The sequence below is a fragment of the Lathamus discolor genome, chromosome Z (assembly GCF_037157495.1).
Source record: "Lathamus discolor isolate bLatDis1 chromosome Z, bLatDis1.hap1, whole genome shotgun sequence".
NCBI lineage: Eukaryota > Metazoa > Chordata > Aves > Psittaciformes > Psittacidae > Lathamus > Lathamus discolor.
The window spans coordinates 19,310,045-19,323,116 of NC_088909.1; the positions used below are offsets into that span (position 1 = coordinate 19,310,045).

A 13,072-nucleotide genomic window follows, 5' to 3' on the forward strand; every position below is an offset into this window, starting at 1 on the left:
CTAAGGCCACTCTAGCAGACAGGGAGAAGCTGCCTCTGTACGGTTTAACCAAGGCCACTCTAACAGACAGGGGGAAGCTGCCTCTGTACGGCAGCTCGGACGGGAAAGGAGGGAAATGAGCAATCCCGTTTAGCTCTACCTGTTGCCCGCTACCGGCATCTCCCGATTGCTCGAGCGGGGCCGCGCGGCAGAACGAGCCCGAGCTGCCAAGCTCAAGGTGGACCCGCCGCTGGCGGAGGGTCAGCGCAGAGGTCCCGCAACGCACGGTGCAGGTCGGGAGGCTGCCGCTGATGACCGGTGCGGTGCCCAGGTGCGCCCGCTATTCTGGGCAGGCTGCGGGCAGTGGCGCTGCTCCCGCTCCCGGCGGCTCGCCGGCGGAGGCAGGAAGGGCGCGGGCAGCCCCGCTGCTCCCCGGGGGCTCCCCGGTTGGCGCGGGCGCAGCGGTCCCCCCTCTCCCGCCTCATTTGCATGGCTCTTATTACGGCCGTGCCTCGCTCCTGCCGCGCTGACACCGGCGGGCTGGAGCGGCGGAGTCGCCTCCAGCGGGAAGTGCACTTCCGTTATCTGCGCTCCCGCACCCCGGCTCGCCCGCTCCCCCTCCTCAGCTCGCTCTCTCTGGATGTTTAAGGCAAGGATGAACAAACAGATCCAGCCCGACCGCAAAGTGTCGGTGGTGGCCCCCTTGCCGGAGCGCGCGGGGCCGCCGCCGCCGCCGCGGAAGGACGTGGAGCTGATCCTGGTGAAGGAGCACAACGGAGTGCAGTACACCAGCAGCAACCTCCTGCCCGCCGCCCCGCGACACGGACCCCCTGACAGGGAGACCTGGGGCAAGAAGATCGACTTCCTCCTCTCCGTCATCGGCTTCGCCGTGGACCTGGCGAACGTTTGGCGCTTTCCGTACCTCTGCTACAAAAATGGAGGGGGTAAGAGTACCGCTTGCGAGGTCTTTTTGCACCCTACATCCCCCCACCGGCCCCACAGCCCAAAGCCGCACCGCCGCACGGGCGGCATCCCCTTCCCTCCTCCCGGAGTTTAAGGGGAGAAGCTGAGCGCCGGGGCTTGCCGCCGGAGCTGGTCACTGCGCTCTGCCGCTGCCCGCTCCTCTCTCCGCCGCCCGTCCCGGGCACCCCGCACCCTCCCCGCTTCCCCTCGGAGTGTAACTTCGTTGTGAGCACAGGCGTATTTGCCTTCTGCAGCCACTTCAGCCTGCTGAACGCTTTTTTCGTTCGGAAAAAAAAAAAAAAAAAAAAAAAGAAAGAAAGAAAGAAAGCATAGAGGGGGAAAAAAAACAAACCAAAACCAAAAAATACCAACAAAACCAGAAACACTTGAGCAGAAAAGTTAGCGCCGAGCCACTGAAAGGTTTTTCAGGGACAGTTTTAACTTGAGATCAGGATTTCTGCCCCCCATTCTGAAGTTTGAAGTTTAGGGGTTCTACACCCCTCGTCCCATCCCCCAGAGAGTAGGAGAGTCGTTACAAACCAAACCTCACCTCCTGCACAGTTTGGCGATGACAGCAACAACAAAATTACACTCACTAACTACAGTTAGCTGAGATTGTCTGGCACATCTTCGGCAAGACCTAACCTCCAGCATCCCCTGCCATCTCCCTGAACAAGGCTGTGTAGTGATGATCCCATGCCGTGAAGGAGTAACAGCCCCTGAAAGCTGGGCAAGCCCTGATGTGCTTTCAGATCCCAGGGAGGAGGAGCAGCCGCTGCCCAGCAGATGCGGGACTGTGTGTGAACGGTGAACCATACTGCAGGTAGCTGCGAAACAGAAAGCATGTTCTGTAGGATACTCATGTATATCTTGATAACGTGGTTGCCTGGTGATAAAAGGCTAATGGTTCACACTTGTAGCATAAAGTCCTTGCTTCCTGTGAAAAGAGGAATGTAAGATGGGAAAACCCCTACCAATTGACATGGAATTACATCCGCCCTTGGAACTTAATAGGATACCAAAAAGGGCTGGTACCAAAACACTTGGTCTATTTTGGTACCCCAAGAATTTCTGAATTAAGTCAAAAGATCTCCCTACTTACCACCCAGACAGAAAGTAATTAGTTGTAAAAAACAGCCTCCATCCTTATTTCATTATGTCCAAAAATAATTCCTGCAACTCCCAGGGCAGCAGCACAATGCATCACAAACCCAGCGGGCTCCACTGTATCAGGTGCAGGTGTGACAGCAGCATCATTCATGCCACTAAGTACACAGACACCACTGCCAGGTCTCCAGTTCCTCTGCCAGTCTTCAGGAAAAGAGATATATGCCCCTAACTCACACTGCACAAGGTGACACCCAGAGTGCTTGAACTATTTTCTATCATATTTTGGGTCACATAATTTCCTAACCTGCTTCCTTGATAATTTGCTGCCTGCTCAGACATTGAAGCAACTGAACAATTCTGCAACTCTCTTCCATTTTCTTTGGTCTCCACATACTACCTTATGTCAACTCAGCGAGAGACACCAGGGTCTTCATTAGTATCTTTTAACTCAAATACCTCTAAATTGCAATGGGGAGAAAGCTAACTATTTGACAGGTACAAGAAGCACTCCTCAGTGAAAAGTTTGCCCCAATTCTTCTATGCCATCAAAGAGAAATCAGACCTTTACAAGCAGAGGTAGGGGGGCCCTATGCTAACAAAGTCTCTAGGAGGACTGATAGCTGCTTGCTGGTACCAGATTATAATCACTGATTTGCTCTGCTCTTCAACAGAGCACAGACTGCAGTATGAAGTGTCTCAACCTAAAATGTAATTCTTGACCACATACATAGCATCACACCATCTTTTATTGCTGCTTAAAAGACTTATTTTACCATAAAATGAAAGACAGGTTAGTCCCGATGGCCAAAATCCATCAACAGTGGGTTTTTCCTAAGGAGGTGTTCTCATGGAAGACATCAGCAGCTAGCCTGGATGCAGATGCATAGTCTGTGGCTAGTAGGGGTACAAACTAATTTTTACAGTCTGGTTATATAATGAAGTTTAATCCAATCTCGATATTGAGATTATTTTTCTTTTTCTGTGCTGTTTGATAAAATACGGTCATCAGCATACCACCTTTTAGTATTCAGTCAGGACAGAATTTCCAAAACAGACCCTATGCTGAGAAGCGGGGAATGGAAATAGAGCCAGGGACTGGTTAACAGCTTTATTCCTTCCTTTTATAACAATTGTTTCTATGGTATCTTAACAATTTTCCATCCATTTCCTCCCATGTTGCACACACATACCAATTTCATTTAGTAGAAACTCCTGTAGGAGATTCAGACTCTAAAAGTACTTTACTGAGTTTTAAGCCAACTCAGTCCTTTCTCTCTTTCAAACCATGTTTGGGAGCTTGTTTGCTTTATGGGTAACTGTACTGTGGGTAACTATGGGTAACTAAGTCCTAAATCACAGACATTCTTGAACATTCGAGTTTCTCCCCCACCTCACATAGCTACTGCAGGAGAAAACCTCTCTAGCATTAGTGCAAGTTTTGCTGTCTCAAAAGAATAATTCAATGGGTTTCATGTAACTGCTGGATTCTGTATCTCCATACAGAAGATGTAAGAATAAAGGTACGGATAGACATGAAGAAAATTTAATTTCATTATCATTCCATAGTTTTGCTGGACTGCCAAGCAACATAAAGAGACACAATAAGGTGATGTTTTCTTACATGTTCAGCATATTGCTCTTTAACACGAGTTTTGCAAAGTTGCTCATGATAGGGTTACAGTCTGCTTTTTGCTATTTTTAAGAAGCTAGACAAGGGTTAAAAAAACCTCAAACAAACCCACAACAAAAAACCAAAACCAAAACCAAAACAAAAAAACCAAAACAAAAACAAAAAAAAAAAAAACCAACAAAACAAAAAAAAACAAACCCCAGCAAAACAGATTAAGCTTGAATTGGATGGCATGTATAATGTAAAAAATGGTGTCCTCTCCTCTTTCTCTCACATTTTCTCTTTGTTCTGACAGCGTCAGCAATTACTCAGTCTCAGCAATTTACCTAGAACTGACTTAAGACAGAGACAGTCAAGCACGATTACCAACTTGTATATCTTCAATGGATTGATAAAAAACTGGCAGTGGAAATGCAGCATGTTGCAATGCCACATAAAATACTGAAGTATTTTAACACTTGTCTTCAGCATAGCAAAAAGAAATACTGTTATCCTTCCAAAATCTACACACACTAAAGTTTCACAAATGTTCTTAGATGTTGAACAGCAGTATCAAGGAATGGAAGGGGTAGAAAATGGCATTCTCCATTACATTTAAACAAAGTGATTTGGTGATGTATGGACTGTTATGTTCCTATGACTGGCTATGATTAATTTAAGATGCCAGTAGACACACTGAGGACCTTTCCATGCTTTTAAAAATAGGTGGTTCTCAATAAAGCGTGAGAACTTAGAGGAATTCAGAAAGAAAGTATAAATACACACTGTATTCCCTTATTCAAAGTTGAAGTTTTAGAAGAACATGGATGCATATACACTATAACTTTCTTATTAGCTAAATCCTTGAGTTTCTTTCTTTGATAAACTCCAGGGAATCTTCTTGGTTAAAAACAAAACATACAGGCTTTTGGTTTTAAATCTCAAGTTCCACAAATACAAAACTCTGATAGTTTACTTAAGTGAATTTTATGTACACGAGGCATAAACCACTGAGTGGTAGTTATATAGACTTTTTTATGTCAGGTAACTTTGAAGACAGCACAAGTAGTGGCAACAGAAAGTCCCATTTGTATTTTAACAAGTTCCCATTAACAAAAAGCTAGAGAGTAAGAAGCATCCAGCAGCAATAAAATGCTGAATGAAGAGCCAGAAACATCTGTGTTTTGGGAGTAGCCTGCTGAGAGACCCCAATGGGACTTATGCACAAAGATAGATGGCAGAATGTAACCCTTCTGTAAGCAACTGTGATTTTTGGAAACATTCTTCTGCTATTAAAATAATAATAATAATTCCCAGTCTTTAGTAAGATCTAAAAAGCTAGAGCATTTATTTTTTTCATATCAGATACCTACTTCCATAGTACTTGCCTGCCTTAAAAGGGCACAGACAGATCCAGTGCCTGTATAAAAATATGAAATGGGCCACAGAAAACTTTCAGGACACTTCAGTATGAACAGACTGGATGAGATCTTGCCCTCCCTGACTCCTTGGAAGCAGGATATTCCCACTAAAATACTCTCTCCCACTCTAAACTGCTTTATAAGATTATCGATAGTCTCTATACAAATGGTAAAATTCTGTGAGCTTTCATTAAGCAGATAAGGCAACACTGTGGCAGTGGAAATTCTGAAACATCACCATGCCAGGACAGCTGATCAATAAACACCACAACTTGCATGGATTTGACTGCTGCTCCCAATACAAGCTAAAATCTCTGTTTGCAGTGAATCAAGTACATTTTACGCAACCCTTCTGTAAGAATTTCAAGGAACAGAGGATGTTACTGGAGAAATCATCAGCTACGGTCACTCCTACTGCCTGTTCTCACAAGTGCAATATTCTCACTATAACTCATTTCTGGCAAGAGCCCATTTCTCTTTTTTAAGAAAAGACTCCCTATCTGCATGATTCTCTGCAAGTGGTCAACATCAGTGTGCTCAGCACAAGTCTTTATAACACAGCCAGCCCTTTAAGTACTCCCCAGTGCTGTAAGAGGCTATGGTGAATAAAGTGTAAGAAGAGTATTAAAATTAGACTCTCCTCAACTTGGGAAAGATTTATCCTTATATTTGGATTACATCTGAAATTTTACTGATGCCAAATGAAGTTGAGTAATTCCTAGCATGATTAACTGGTGTGCTCACAGTGGGGGAGGACAATGCTCAGACTTAGTTAACAAAGCCATTATAGCTTTTGTAGAAAATACTTTTAGTATTAATGTTCATTTTTGCTTTGTTTTCCTGCATAGTCATAGGCAAAATTAATACTTCGCATTGAAAAATGTGAAAAAAGAATTTACCAACATAAAGTACTTTTTTGTGAGTCAAAGTATTCGCAAGGTCAGTCATGTTCAGACTACTCATTAGGAAGCATGTAATTGTCGGATTAGTCACTGGAGACTTATTCTATCATAAGAATCAGATTAAGCTTTTCATGAATTCATTAATAGCTGCAGATAAATTTTTTAATAGTTCTCTAGCTATCATAATATGCACTTCTAATCTCTGAAGCATTATTTTTTAGGTGGTTTTAGACTACAGTATTTCTAGAAGAAATCATTGGCTTCAAAGAACTGTTTGCCAGCAGTTAGTACACCTCAGAAGTATCTTACCATTTATCCTAATGCTTCCTTTCCTATTCATATTTCCATAAGCTGTAATGCAGGACGGAGGAACTCATATCATACGTACCAAGGCAGCATAGAATTGAATCTGAATATCCCCAAACAAGACCAGCACAAAGTCAAGAGCCAAGAGCTCTCACACACCGAGAATGACACCTGTGAAAGCATCACCTACCACAGAGCTGAAAGTCTGGCTAAAAGCAAGCTATGATGCTGACCACCAGCAGCTTGCATTTCTGCTAGGCTCTATCCCCTAAGTTTTGCCAAGTGTCTGACACCAAATTTAGTTGCTATTTTGGGAAAGAATATCATTTGGCATTTTACGCTTCAAAGATGATGACCTCTGCCTTGTAATATCAAGGCTTACGTTCCAAAATAGCATTGATGATGATAATAATAAGTCAACTTTGAAGTAATCTCATTGCAAAGCCTACGCCAAGAGTTTGACTCATCAGTCAATCAAATCTTAGATGCAAATCTAGAGATTTCTGTTTCCTAATAAGAAGTTTTTAGTTCCCATTAGCACATCAAACCAGTAACCTCAGTCAGGTTAAACTACCATGCTGATCTCCACACCGTGACCATGAGCTTTGGGCTTCTGAGCTTCATGTGACATTGGGGACAATTGCCAGTTTTGTGGTGTGACAGTATCTCCTTCCCCAGATCTGAACTCAGTGGCCAGCTCACAGCTGCTCTCTTCCCTTTCTCATGTGACTTATTCCTTTCTCTTTCCTTTCCTTGATCAACAAATAATCATCTGGTGTACACAAAGCACAGATTTGCCCAGACTTACCAGTGCTGTCACTTACATGCTTGTTGCCAGCTGCTTCTTGTGAAATTCTGTGTTCTCCTTTGCATGCCTTGCTGGCTCTGCAAAAACATATCTTCAGAACTGTAACGTCTGCAGGGTTATAAGCTACTATGTCATACACCTACTACCTATGAAGCATTTTGAATATCTGATAAGGAAGAACTCAGTCTTTCTCACTCACATCTTTCATCAGTTCTAAAATTCTAGTTTCCAGCTCTGGGGTAAGATACCATGAAAGAATGTCTAAGTGGTACATACATGGACTCAGCTAAATACCTTCCTGAGTGGAGAAATTATTTGTCCTGAACAATTCTAACAAGCCTTAGATTGACAATTGTGCAAAGGTCCTAGAGATACACAAACATAGAAAGGTTCTAGAAAAGATTCATAATATGTAGCTTGACACTACACCTTAAGGGGACAATGCTGTGTCTAATGTAGGGTAAGCATTAAGCACTGATCGAAGGAGTGCTCCAGTCACCAAACTGGTTTTGTACCTTTGTCCCTCCAAGTTACCAATAAAAAAGCTGGTGTGAATCAAATGAGCTGTTCTGACAAAAGCAGAGATACCTCTTTCTAAGCATGCTGAAAGAACATATTTTGATTACCACTTAGAAGCACTTTATTCTAATGTAAGATGCAGAAAATGCATCAAGTAGTAAACTTAGTTCCATTGTTTGGAAATTTAAAATCTCTGTTTAAGGTCTCCCCGCTCTTCATTCCTGTATGACATTCTCAATTCCTCCAAGAAACTGAAGAACTGAAATATCTGATAGGACATATTCCCTCCTGGACAAGTACATTCTGAAGTCACATTAGAAAGTCTCTTACATTCATATTAATACCTATTATAACTAGTACAGGAGATCCTTGTAGTTTGGCTGGGGGTCTCAGGTTTATTCGAGCTAAAAGAGCAGGGTCTTCAGCTTCACCTGTCTCTAGTCTGTTTTCTCACCAGTATCTATTTGAATTCTTTATTAAATTTGCTGGGAACAATGGAAACCAGAAATTCCATATTAGGAGCGTAGCAGCTAACAGCCCTTCTTCACTGAAGTAACCAAAATATTTCTAAGGAGACTGAGACATGATCTACATGGGTTTGGGGCAGAGTTTCCATTTCATCTTTTGGTAAAATATCACAAATCCATCTGTCAGTTCAGTGAGTATGTGAATACAACTTCAGCAGTCTAAAGATGTTATTTCAAGACAGATATTTTCCACCCCATACTTACACTGACAGGAAACAGAATGTTAAGACAACTACCTACATGTAAGATCAGAGAGAACATACAGCTTTAGTGAGTGTTTAGATATGCTGTGAGGGAAATGATGATTAAAATCAGTCTGCAAATTACTGAACCCCTTGCTGTGAGTTCAAATGGAAACACCGTTTAAAGAATTTTGAGCAGTTCTGAGGAGCAACATCAAATAGCTCATGCTTTCATTTTTGTTTAATGGGAAGAACATCAGCAACTCCCAACTTCTAAAGCCTTTGTATCAGGTTAACTAATTGATTAAATGGTAAGAACTCTAGTCCAACTCGCTAATATCAGTTTACACTGGAAACTCATAGAATTTACATACCTTTCAATTATTAGATGATGTGCCTAACTGCTGTCAGCACTATTACAAAATAACAAAACATAACCAAAGAAGTTCTATATTTAGATATATATTTATATTAAAATATTGTAATTCAAGAGGCAAGAAACAAATTTAAATTAGTGTCTCTGTAATATAGTTCTAGGTCTTTCTCAGTACTACCTTTCTCTTAGTACTTTCCTTCATATAGAATATAAGAAAACATGACAGTGGATTTGGGGAAATCTTGCAAGTGAATTTTGGCTTCTTGACTTGAAATGTAAAAACAAGAAATAATAACAACAGTAATAATAGATATTATTGTTGTTGTTGTTATTATTACAGGTTGAACTAAGTTGTACTCAAGACAACTCCAATGCCTCAATCCAGTTTCAGAGAAGAAAGTGTAAAGATTCCAGGAATATCACACTGATTATAACCCTCCAGTTTCCCTTCCTTGGGGCATTTGGAGACAAAGGATTCATGTTAGTAACCTATTACCCATGTCTTTACAACCTGTAATTCCCTCCTCCAACTACAGCTCCTTAATCTTTGTCTTTCCTTCTCCCTGCCTCTAAGTTAAGTCTTGAGCCTTTAGTGGCAAGGTTTTGTCCTAATTGTGTAGATCTTAAGCACTGGTACCAAAAACGCCTGGCCCGCAGCAATGCTGAATAATCTCTGTTATCATGGAAATTCTGTGGAGATAACTGTAGTATAATTCAGCATCTTAACTTCTGTGAATTCTTATTCTGTATGTATTCAACATACTTAATTTTAGCTGTAGATATTTTGAAACCTATAATCCATAAAAAAGGTGGAAGGGAAACAGTTAAGCTCCTTGCCTTGTGACATATTACTCTTCGTGAAGACCATAGGAAAAAAACCTCTAAACTACTTACGAAAGCTATCCTTTGTTTTATTTTCACTCTTCTTTCTCCTTTCCTCTATTCTCTATTTAAGCAACTTTTGCAATCTCTCTTCTGAAGCATGACAAAGGTGACAGCATAGTACCTCACTTTGAGAACAATGGTCTTGCCATTCAGAAACAGAAACTGTCCTCAGGGAGGTTCGGCTACAGAAGACACAGACTCCTTTGCACTTTTACTCATCCAAAGCACTCTACCAACTTTCCAGTGCATGGAATTCCATGGTAACATATTACTAAACAAAACTGGGGCAGGACTGGGCAGGCAGTTGTCTTTTGTCAGTTCATAAATGTTTTTATGAATAGCATTCTCATTGCTGGTATGCAGTAAGGCAAGCTGCCCTTATTATACAGTAAGCCTTTTTATAGAAGATTGTAATTTTTCCAGTGCTCCTACTCTTTAAGGCTTTATAAGCATAACTACTCACTTCCAAAAGTACAAGTGACTGCAGAAGCTGTGCTCTTAATGTAGGTATTAGCTGGTTGCTGTTGTTTGGCTATTACTGTTGTTCTAGAATATACATTAATTGAAGTGTCCAAAATAGGATCCAACGCCCCCAGACTGGTGATGTTAGACTACACAAATATAAAGCCTTTCTTGGAGTGTTTTGCTATAGCAGTCCTGTTAGGTTGAGAAACAGCTTTAGTGGCATTGATGTACAAGAAGGATTGTGAACGGGTAATTGCAGAGTATGCATCTTCACTGAAGGCTGCAGGACTGTGGGAAACTGCTGATTTTCTGGCCCCTCAGCAGCATGCAAGAATACACCCCAACTGCGTCACTGACCTTACAAGCAAGCTGTTACCATGGGCCTGGCGCATGTACCAAAATAAAAGCAGCTGAGTATTGTGCATCCTAATTTTGGCTAGGTATTTAGAATTTATTTGCACCTTCTGAACTATGTGCACTTGGTAGAACTCTCTACTAATTCAACTTCCATTTCTCTTCCTCTTTTTTACTCCTCTGTAATCAAACATGTTTTGCAATGTCTATCCTGAAGTATGCCAAAGGTGACAACACATTAATTGCCCTTAAAAATCCGTATCTCAAGACCAAATATGATACTGATTCCAATCAAATTCCTGTTTAATGAAAAAAAAAAAAAAAAAGAGGAAGTGCTTGGACTTCTGACGCAACACTCTACGGAGAACAACAGAAAACTTTTTCCAGACCACAAGGTGGAGCAGTAGATCCTTATAGGTTTTAGTAGATCCTGACCTGGTAATTAACCTAACGGCAACCTACTGCATTTATGGAGAAAAAGAATTACTGGAGCTATACAGTAATAGCAATGATTGTTCCCAAGCAGATCCTTGTTGGATTTCCATTTCATTTATCGGGACATTATAGGAGAGGCGGCATTTTGTGAAGTGTCAACTTCACATCAAATAGCACACTTGTCGGCATTGCCTCAATGAAAATCCACTAATAACAGGATGTTACCTCTGAACATCCAATTAACCAGTTTTAAAATTAGTGCAACATTATGATCAAGATACAGTGTCTCCCCTACAAAGCATAATACAGGAGGATATAATTTTTCAAATACTAAGCTTAGGAGGTTGTTCTCTGCAGTCCCCTCAAAAGATCCACCTTTGGAAAACAAATGATCTCCACAAATGCTTTCACTACCACTCTACAATAAAGAGCCAGGGCACTTTTTTTTCCTTCTTCAATGTTAATGTGACCCGCCTTGCAGCATGTCTCGGCACCTTGCCTTCTTGGCAGAAGCATGATTATTTCACAACATCAGTAACAAAAAGCAAAGAACATTTAAGTATATCAGACTAACTGTGATATTAGGTCAAGGCCAAGTGTTATCAAAGCATCAAGCTGACCCCTTAGAAGTTAATTAGAAGTATCTTTGCTACGTGACTCTCAGTCAGCATGCAGGACTGTATCTGCCTCCTGATGTCAAATAAGACTGATGCTGGAAGAGAGCTCAAAATCTCATGCCCCTAGCTGAGAGGTGATTTTAACTACACACGGGCATCTTAGAAATCAGATTTATCATAAAAGTAAGGAATAGCTTGTGCTGTGTAGTGCTTTTGTTTTCTCTCCAAAGAGAAATACAGATGTGTCAGTAGATCATGAGGCAGATGCTGGTGAGACCAGAGACACCTCAGGATTTTGTTTTGGGGTAGAGTTTGATAATTTGCTCCTTTTGTGCAGTTTGTGTCTCATTTATGTGTAGCTCTACAGCCTTAGTTGAAATCAATAAATTTGAAAACCACAAGGGAGAAATCCTGACCCAGCTGAAGTCAATGGGTGTTTTTTTCCATTGACGTCACCAGAGTCAGGATTTCAACCCAAATAACAGACGTCTCTCTCTTAAGGACTCCTAAGTAGACAGAATTTCCAGACTAAGAATTATGTGAGAAGTAAAATAGAGTAAAGTCATAAAAACCATTCAGACCAAACTGATATAGAAGACCTCCACTGACTAATAACTTATCTTCACTCAGAGCAATAGCTCAATATTTTACCTGAGAAGCAAAATGTCAGGATGTACTGTGTAATAATGATGGTCATTATTACACAAAATGAATTTACTCTGTGAGAGTTAGACTATGACCTCGGCATTCTCCTCTGTATGGCTCCAGATACAATAATTTTTAGAAATACTATTTTAAGAAGTGCTTTTTGCTCACAGCTTTATAAAGACAAATTATTAGGCAAAAATCTCTTACACTTTCTCAAGGCTAAAAAGAGAAGCTGGAAAAATACAAAACAAGTACATGACTAAAAGCCAGAAGGTAAAAAAAGGGTTGAACTAGAAGATGTTCCATTTTAAAACATTTTAAATTAATTTGGGGCCTAACACATAGTTTCTAAACTTTTGAAACTGACAATTGAAATTGAATATAACTGGCACTGGTCAGTGTCTCTCCCTTGACTCTTCCCTAAAAGAATAACAGAGAACACTTACCAGGCTTTTCCTAAATTGCAGGTTAAACCTATACTGACATATACAGGCTCATGACAAAATCACTGCCTATAACCCTAAATTAAAAGATTTGGAGATCTTCAAGATCAGCTACATTTTTCTTTCTCAATAGTATTTTACAGTCATGAGGTAGTATGTGTTTAAAAGCTGTTCAGAAATTGGAAACACAAAGCTCAGCCACACTGATTTATTGTAAGGTCTGAGTAATCAGTGAACAAAACTGCCCCTCAATCTGTCCTAGCAAAAGTTTGCACTGTGATGAAACAAGGATTTTGCTTCAAACTGTTAATAGGGCTCTGCTTCATCTTGGCAGTGTGCTGATGGGCCCTGAGGTCATTTTCACATTCTTCTATGGCATTTTAAGCTAGGAGGTCCTGTGCAGAATGGCAGTGATAAAGTATGTACTGGACAGCTTGGACTGAGGGGAAAATTTACTTCATTGCTTGAAGCCTATTAGGAAAATGGTCCTTCAAATAAGAACAAACCATAGACTTAGGTTTCA

The 13,072-nt window shown here is 41.1% G+C and overlaps 1 protein-coding gene across 1 annotated transcript in view; it reads left to right on the top strand.

The window, feature by feature from the left end:
* Positions 1-468: 468 nt before the first annotated feature.
* The window catches only part of SLC6A2 (solute carrier family 6 member 2), a 71,239-nt gene continuing 58,635 nt past the window's right edge, over positions 469-13,072 (top strand). The window contains 2 exon segments of the mRNA XM_065661647.1: positions 469-528; positions 530-923. Of these exon segments, the coding sequence (XP_065517719.1) occupies positions 469-528; positions 530-923 (454 nt within the window).